Genomic DNA, 8,953 nt, shown 5'->3' on the forward strand with positions numbered 1-8,953 from the left:
CACTGGGTTGGGTGCAATTGGGAAGTTACCAATGTTTGATCATGTTTTAACATACATGGGACAATTTCTTGTAACAGTAGATATGGTACAGCAATGGTATATTATAATCCTATTTTTCTCTTTGAGTTGAGAGCTAAGAAGCTTGTAACCAAAACTGTGTCCCATACCCATAACCAAGTATACAGAACCATTTACGTGGAACATATATATATGTTAGGCACTAACTTCTGCCCTTTATTATGAGTAATATTTAAGTTACAAGAAACAGAAACCTAAATTGACTACATAGGGAAAAAAAATACAGACTTAACATAATTAGGAATTCCAGGTTTGGAACTTTTCCCATGGTGTGGATAGATACATGAAGTCATGTTCTGACATGAGGCCTCAGCGTGTCCATTCTCTCTCCCAGTTTTGTTTGCCCCTATGATGATTTCATTCGTAGGCAGATTCTCTCTCCACTTAGATAACTCCTTGTAGCTCCAAGATTACAGGCTATCTACTTAGCAACTCCAACACAAAAAGAATTTCTCCATCCAGGAACTGAATTTCATTAGATTTGCTTTGGCCCAAGGAATGGAAAGTCCTCGTTAGCTATCCCAAGCTCTCATGTTCCTTCTGGATCTGGGTCAACTCTGCCAAACCCACACTGGCAGCGAGTTGGTTAGGGATTATTCTCCAAGAGAAAATGGGGTGACTATTAAAAGAAAAAGGAAGAATATTGAGAATCCTTCCTTATGATGCCTTCCCTCTTGAGAAGATGATCTGTCCCAACCCCACTGTTGTCGGCATTGGCTTGTGACTTGCTGTGGTCAACTACCTGTAAGCAGTAGGGACACGTGTCATCTCTGAGTGGAAGCTTTAAGAACGTGGGCGTGCTCTGCCGAGCTCTCTCATCCCACTGTTTCAGATAAGTGTTCCAGGTAAGGGCAGCTCTATCAGTTTGGGTCTTGGAGCGAAGATGGCAGAGGGCATACATAAGAGCATGTAACGCGAGCAAAAAATAAGACTTCGTTGTTCTAAGCCACTGAACACTAGGTTGAACACCAAATAATTCTTAGCCTAAACTGGCTGATAAAATAGGCAAAAACAACAGGTGTTCACAATAACTGCTCATCTCATTCCTATTTGCATGTCGATTCTTCTATTCAAATATGAATTTTAAAAATACCCACACCAAACTTAATGCACATATTAAATATTCATCTAAAATCCACTCAATTCCTCCCCAAGGAAAGAGATCATAAAATCTTGTCCTCTAGACAAGTATCTGCCTCCAGATCCAAGGTCAGGATTTGTGAGTGACACGAATGTCTCTAGGTCAAATCCAGACTAACTTCTACTGGTGGAGCAACCCATAGTTAAATGACATATTTAAACATACTTCGGTGATATATTTAACCATCCCCAATACACACAGTATGCAGTGGTGGAGGTGTAAAAGAATAATTATAAAATGAAACAAATCCCTCCTCTTCTTTTGAAAAGACGCCAAAATAGCAGAGTTGGTAATGGGTCCATAGAAAGTAAGAACTGGATTGCTCCCAGCAGAATGAGCTTCTTGGTTCACCAACCTGTCTTCCAGTTCTTTCTGTGAGGACCTTCTTTACTTACTTCTATTGGCACAGCTCAGATGGCCTGAATAGGATTCTCCACTGGGGCTGTCCTACTTTAGCTGATATTAAGCTGAAGCAGAAGCCTCAGGGAAGGAGCCAAGAGTGACCTGTCCTTTGCCCTCAGACTTCATTTTAGCCTTGGCTTCTTATGAAGACCTTGACCAGGAGGTGCTTGGGTAGGCCTGCCGTGTCTATCTTCCCTGAGGTCCTATCTTTCCCTCTACTCTATTTCTTATCTTACTTTTTGGACACTGACCTAGTTCAGCCCATCAAGCCTAGCTTTGTATCTTCGAAGACTCCAATCTCTTAGCTATCACAAATTTCCAGTCATAGGCCAGAAAAGGGCTCATTAATAGACAAAATAAAACAAAATAAAATATGTTTTTACTTTTTTTTTTGCTCTTACATTATCAAGTTGTAACTAAAGTAAAGGTTGTCTCTTTTCATGGAATCTTTGAAAATTAGTCAGCACATGCCAAACTCTGTTATTTTTCTACCAAGTAACTAATCTCCAGCCTAGGAAGTATGTGGACTGATTGCCAAGGCACAAGACATGGAATTTAAACAACCACTTTGCTATGTCACAGGATTTCCAGCTTTCCAGACCAGTAGAGAGTTCTCATTGTGCCTCACGTTACTTCAGCTCAGCTGGTGACACAGTCAAGATTCTGCGATTTGCAACACCTAGGAATATTTTAAACATCAGGTTAGGATTCTTCAGTAGAAAACCTTCTCTGGCTGTTTGAAGGGGACAAAAGTTTAAAAAGATCTAGATTATCTCACAGAACTGAAGAAAAAGTCAAGCAACCAAACTTTGGATAGGATGAGATCCAGGAAGCTCCAGGTATATAAACAGCAAAAACTAACGATTTTTATTTTGTGAGGGGGATTAATTTCATAGAAATATCCATCACAGCCCTGATGTCCTCATTTCCATTTTTTCCTGCTTTATTCTGTGGATCTTTCTAAGCTACCAAAAACCCCTTGGGAGCGAGATCTAGAATTAAAAACAAATAATACCTAACACATGCATCTGGTGAAGCAGTTCCATTCTTTCCTGAGATGAGAGTAGCTCATAGTCTCTTGCTGGAATGTAGAAGTGTTGCAGGATTTTTTACCTCAATACCTGGGATTCGTTGTCTTGCAGCTTTGAAGAATGAAGAGGTGGACACAGAATAAAATGAGCAGCAAGCAGAAGTTTATTACAGTATGAGATTAGAAAGTAAGAATAATATGCAAGCTCTTTTTGCAGACAGGAGACACTTGAAAGTGAATGCCCGTGACTACAGGCAAAGGTCTTTGTTTTACACGGTTCTGGTCAGCCCTCCCTTCCCTTCCCCCTCGTTTCTTCTTGGGTTCTACCCTTATGAGCTTGATAGCTCTAGGTGCTGAGTCGCCCATTCTTGATTGGCTCATTTCTATTGTATGAGGGGTGGTCTATGGCCATATCACTCCCTATGGGTCATACGTTTTATGGTCTACTGCTTATGTCAAATTCCTGAGTGAGAGTAGGCGGTGTCTGTTACATTCTAAAAAGGAACCTTACCCCAGAGGGAGTTTGCATTGTTCCAAAATATGTTGTTTTTCCCCACCCCGGGGACCTCGGGTGCTAACCTTTCCCTCTCTGCTTTTTAAAACAGGCCTATCTTTTCCTATCATAAAAGGACACGGTGGGCGCATCCTCTCAAATTCAGCCAATCTCAATGCTCTCCTCCTTCTCCCACTATCACCCTTTTCTCCCCCAAAACCTGCCTTCCACCCGCTTCTCATCCTCCATCTTCCAACTTGGTTTAATGGCACCAGCAATCCTCCCAGTCACCTTCGGTAGAGGCTGTGAAAAAATTTCAATTCCTCCCCCACATCAACACCTACGCTTCCTCCATCCCTCAGAATTCATCCCATGTGGATTCTATCTCCAACTGCCTCCGAGGACTCATCTCCCCTTTTCTGATCCTACGGCTATTCTCCTAGTCCGGGGAATCTGCTCTTATTCCTTAGGGTGCTTTCCTCTTCATTTTTGGAATTTTCCATGATCCCTTAAACAACACATGCTAGTTAAGTAGCTGAGTAAATAAATATACATCTGAGTCTGTAAACCCAAGAGCAGTAATTGTATCTTTCTTGCTCTTGGTTCGGCCTATAATACCTAACACAATACCTGATGTGCAGCAGGCTGGCAATAAATAGTTGAGAAGATTTGAGAACGAATGAATATGAAAATGAATTACTTTTACAGGTTTTCACAGCATCTGCAAAATCACATTGGGTCTACCCGTAGCATCTCTTCAGTCTCAGTATGAATTTAGATGACAGAAAGGAAGTTTTCAGAGACTCTTATCAAAATGGAAGGGTTTTTTTGTTTTGTTTTGTTTTTTTAGATTAACAAAGTAACATTTGTGTGCACACATTTAGGATAGAAAGATAGACTGAGAGTTTGCCCCAACGGGGGAAAAAAAAAAAAAAAGATTGGAAGTCTCATTTGTTGCCATTCACCTGTGTTTTACGGAGCTTTTCCCTGGACCACAAGGAGGCTTTCTGCAAGGGGTGTTATGCAGTAAGACGGATACAGCCAGAGGTGAGAACATAATGTAGGCACCGAGGGAGAGCAGTGGTGACAGTCACTTCCTACCCTGGGCTTTACTTCTAGGTGGGGTTTCTATTCCACATACTCCTGGAAATTAGTAGTCCAACAAATCCGTCATAAAGGTGTAGGGAAAATGTAGGAACAGTCAGTACTAAGTATATTCAATCGATATCCTTTAGGCTGAATCTCCTCTGAGTTAATTAAATTCAAATAAGTATCTTTCCATTCCCTGGGACTTGGAAGGAGGAGTCCAACGCACTTGAGAAGTCACAAAACAGCCATTAGATGTTAATAACTAAGAACTGTTCCAACCTCTGCTGGTTTCAAATGAGAGGGCCAGAGGCATAAAGCTCCACAGGGCATTACTAACTTCCTGAGGCACTCAGCTGCTGAAAATGAATTCCTCAAATAATAGTTTCCTTTCCCAAAATTTAGCTGGATCAGATATTTTTAGTTTAAAGGTCTTAATGAGACTTTGCAGGAACATGCACAGCAAGGGGGATTCCTGCACGATAAATCACTGGAGGTACGCCACATTACTGCTAGCAATTTGAATAAATAACTGTTGATTTGTAGCACATGTTTTTTCACTTAGCTGCTGCCCACAAAAGCACACATTAGGCAGTAATGTCCATGAGACTCAGAACCATTTCTATCTTGTCCACTGCTATCTAAATAGCACCTATCAGTGCCCGGCAGAGAGTAGATGCTCAACAAAGTGGTTTTTGTTTTTTGTTTCTTTAATTTAAATCCAAGTTAGCTAACATATAGGGTACTAATGGTCTCAGGAATAGAATTTAGTGATTCATCACTTACATAGAACACTCAGTGCCCTCCCTAATTCCCATCACCCATTTAGCCCATCCCCCATACCCTTTCAGCAACCCTTAATTTGTTCTCTGTATTTAAGACTCTCTTGTGGTTTGCCTCTCTGTTTTTGTCTTATTTTTCCTTCCCTTCCCTTATGTCCATCTGTTGTGTTTCTTAAATTCCACACATGAGTGAAATCATATGACATTTATCTTTTCTGACTGACTTATTTTGCCTAGCATAATACATTCTACTTCCATTCACATAGTTGCAAATGCAAGATTTTGTTCTTTTTGACTGCCGAGTAATACTCCATTGTGTATATATATACCACATCTTTTTTATCCATTCATCCATCAGTGGACATTTGGGCTCTTTCCATAATTTGGCTATTGTTGATAGTGCTGCAGTAAACATTGGGGTGCATGTGCCCCTTCAAAACAGCATTTTTGTATCCTTTGGATAAATACCTAGTAGTGCAATTGCTGGGTCATAGGATAGTTCTGTTTTTAATTTTCTGAGGAACCTCCATACTGTTTTCCAGAATGACTTGTACCAGTTTCAACAATAATTTTTGAGAATACAAACGAAAGCCCTATCTAAATAAAGCGCAGTCTTCTCTGGTCAATTCTATCAAAGGGCAGGCAATAAATAGTTTTGATCTTCAGACGCAAGAATAGAGGAACCTATTTTGAAGTAAAAAATGTTTTGCTTGGTAAATTCTTTGATGAGGCTAGAAAGAATAGACTAGAAGCTTGGAGAATGGCATGGTCCTGAGAGTTTTATGCATAACATATTGCTCCTTGAAGACAGATTGCTTTCCATATATAAGGTGTTTCCACATATATTTCTCAATTTTTATTTGTATTACATTGAGCTGTCTATTCTCAGCTCCCAGCCCCATGCCTGTAAGTTTAAACTTAACACATTTACATTGAATGAATATTTATTTTGGTTAAATTAAAAGGATACTCCTATTCCATTGGGTATATGTTGAAAATGGGCTTCTAACTGTACAGATGTATTCCTTCTGAGTCACCTTGTCCTTATCTTTAGTTCTGTTCACGGCCAGAGGTTTTCTTGAAAAGAAGACTGGATGAACATAATGGCAAAATCAACAGATACGATGTTTGGCAGTTTCCCCATCTCTAAAATGATACTTACAATAGCACCTAAATTACCATAAGGTAATTTTATGGGCTAAATGATTTCATAAAGGTAAAATGAATAGAACATCTCCCCCTCCCCTGGCACTTACGCTTTTAACAGATGGTCTCTGTTCTTACATTTGTTGTTGTTGCTCTTATGTGTCACAGCCTCAGTTTCACAGACCTCTGAAGATGGCAGGTGGCTAAAAAGAAGTCAATATACAATAAAAAAAAATTACTGTAGAAAATTAAACAGAATACCTGGTCTGTTGGTTTGTTGTTTTTTCTTTTGTTTTTGTCCTATAATTCACGGATATTTTTTCACAGAATTTCTGGAGACCATGTTCCTTACCAAGCAAGAAATAGACTCTTACATGGAACACTGAAATTTCTAATTGCAGAAATGCCATGGCAGGTTGCTTATGGCAGACGTTAAGATCCTACGGTGCATTATGTCCCCTACAAATCCATGAAGGGGAACATATCCACAGCCAGTTCAGCTCTCTGCTTTGCTGCTATGGCTTCCCTTCTCTCATTCTTTCCTTCTGCTCTCCACCTTCTCAACATTCTAGTCTTAGTACTATCCCCTGGTCAAACTCTTTCTTCTTTGATGAGGTATGACTGTGAGGGTGGTGCAGGTTCCCTCTGTGGTCAAATGTCCACAGTATTCATTTTATGACACTTGATATATTCTCCGGGTAATTCACTGGCAATGCACACAAGAAGTGAGTTCTCCATAGTGCAATGGTTCTCAAAATGGCATCAGGGGATCTGTTAGAGGTCTAGGGATTCTCTGGAAGCCTCTTTTATTATGTGTTTTGCTTTTGATAAAAATATTTAGAAAATTAATATAAGCATCTTCTGAATCACGTGCATGACTACTTTATGCTTGTGTATTGCTGTAAAATTTTAGTACCCACAATAGATATTGTTATATATTATCACTGAATTACCAAGTAATCACCTAAAATATCAAAATTAATTTATAATGTTATATTTCTCCAAGTGTTATCAGCAGAATTCTAGATATTATATTGGGATGCTGCAAATTCTTAAGTTTGTGGAGAAACAAAAGATAAAACCATAAGACTGAAGGGAACCAGAGTCAATGAAAAATAAAAAGTAAAGTGAATACATGTTTTCCAAAGAAGGTAGAAAACAGGTACAGAGAACTCTCAGGGTGAAATTTATGAGAAGTCTTCATTTTTTTAACAGATTTTTTAAAAAGTTTATTTATTGAGAAGAACGTCGCGACAGCCAAGCGGATACCTCAGGTTTGAGAGACTTATTTTTTAAAAGTCAGAAAACAACTAAATATGGTGCCATCTGGAAGAAAGCATACAGGGAAATCTGGGAAGACATCAGTGGAGGATCAGGTCGTAAGAGCCTATGACTTTGAAAAAGAAGATAAAAAGGATCTGAGTGGTTCAGAGGAGGATGTCACTGAAGGGAAGATTCCAGTAATTGATAAGCACGGGAAGAAAAGGACTTCTGCAGGAATATTTGAAGATATGGGGGGTGAAGTACAAAATATGCTGGAAAGATTTGGAGCTGACATTAACAAGGCTCTCCTTGCCAAGAGAAAAAGACTAGAAATGTATACCAAGGCTTCTCTCAAGACTAGTAACCAGAAAATTGAACATGTTTGGAAAACCCAACAAGAACAAAGGCAGAAGCTTAATCAAGAGTATTCTCAGCAATTTCTGGCTTTGTTTCATCAGTGGGATATAGATGTGCAGAAAGCTGAGGAACAAGAAGAAAAACTAGCTAACCTGTTTCGACAGCAACAAAAGGCTTTTCAACAATCTAGAATTGTTCAGAACCAGAGACTGAAAACAATTAGACAGTTATATGAGCAGTTCATAAAGCAGCAGCAAGAGATGGCAAGTGTTCGAAAGTCTCTTCAATCCATGTTATTCTGATGACTCTTTGAAGGAAGAACTTGAACCTAAATGATATGATACAATTATAACATTAGCTAAGAAGAATGTAATTGTTTAGAGTGGTTTAAAAATTCTAGTTTAAAATAATACATTTGTTAATCTTTAGCTTCAGTGCAAGAACCCCTTTCTGTTAACCTTCACATAAAGCTAAACAGTTATGTGAGTAGTAGCAATTCCTAAATTATATATACTAAGCCTTCAGTTCTTTAATAGTAATTGTGAATTTTTCTTTTTAACACTTGTCAATTAATTTTTAGCAATAAAAATGATTTAATTTCAAAAAAAAAAAAGTTTATTTATTTATTTTGAGGGTGGGAGGGGCAGAGGGAGAGGGAGAGAGAGAATCCCAAGCATGCACTACGCTGTCAGCACAGAGCCTGACACGGGGCTTGATCTCACAAACCCTGATATCATGACCTGAGCTGAAATCAAGAGTTGGATACTCAGCTGACTAAGTCAGCAAGGTGCCCCAGACAAGTCTTCATCTTTATCAACAAATACAGACTGAGTGCTAATTATGTTCTAGACTTTGTTAAGTTTTCTTAATATAAAGACATAAAGCTTGGGCACTGCCCTGAAACGTTTGACAATTGAAAGTTAGATAGTCACTTACCAGTTGGGCCTACACTGTAAGTGGTGGAATGAATACATTTTTATTATTATTATTATTTTTTTATTTTTTTTATTTATTTAAAAAAAATTTTTTTTCAACGTTTATTTATTTTTGGGACAGAGACAGACAGAGCATGAACGGGGGAGGGTCAGAAAGAGAGGGAGACACAGAATTGGAAACAGGCTCCAGGCTCTGAGCCATCAGCCCAGAGCCTGACGCGGGGCTCGAACTCATGGACT

At 39.0% G+C, this 8,953-nt stretch overlaps 1 protein-coding gene across 1 annotated transcript; it reads left to right on the forward strand.

Moving 5' to 3' along the window:
* Positions 1-7,458: 7,458 nt before the first annotated feature.
* On the forward strand, positions 7,459-8,107 carry LOC121039957 (synaptonemal complex protein 3-like). The gene has a single exon (XM_040490400.1). The coding sequence runs from the start codon at positions 7,475-7,477 to the stop codon at positions 8,078-8,080; it is 606 nt and encodes a 201-aa protein (XP_040346334.1). The 5' UTR covers positions 7,459-7,474; the 3' UTR covers positions 8,081-8,107.
* The last annotated feature ends 846 nt before the right edge of the window (positions 8,108-8,953 follow it).

This window comes from Herpailurus yagouaroundi, unplaced genomic scaffold (assembly GCF_014898765.1).
Source record: "Herpailurus yagouaroundi ecotype Mexico unplaced genomic scaffold, PumYag 181, whole genome shotgun sequence".
Classification (NCBI taxonomy): Eukaryota; Metazoa; Chordata; class Mammalia; order Carnivora; family Felidae; genus Herpailurus; species Herpailurus yagouaroundi.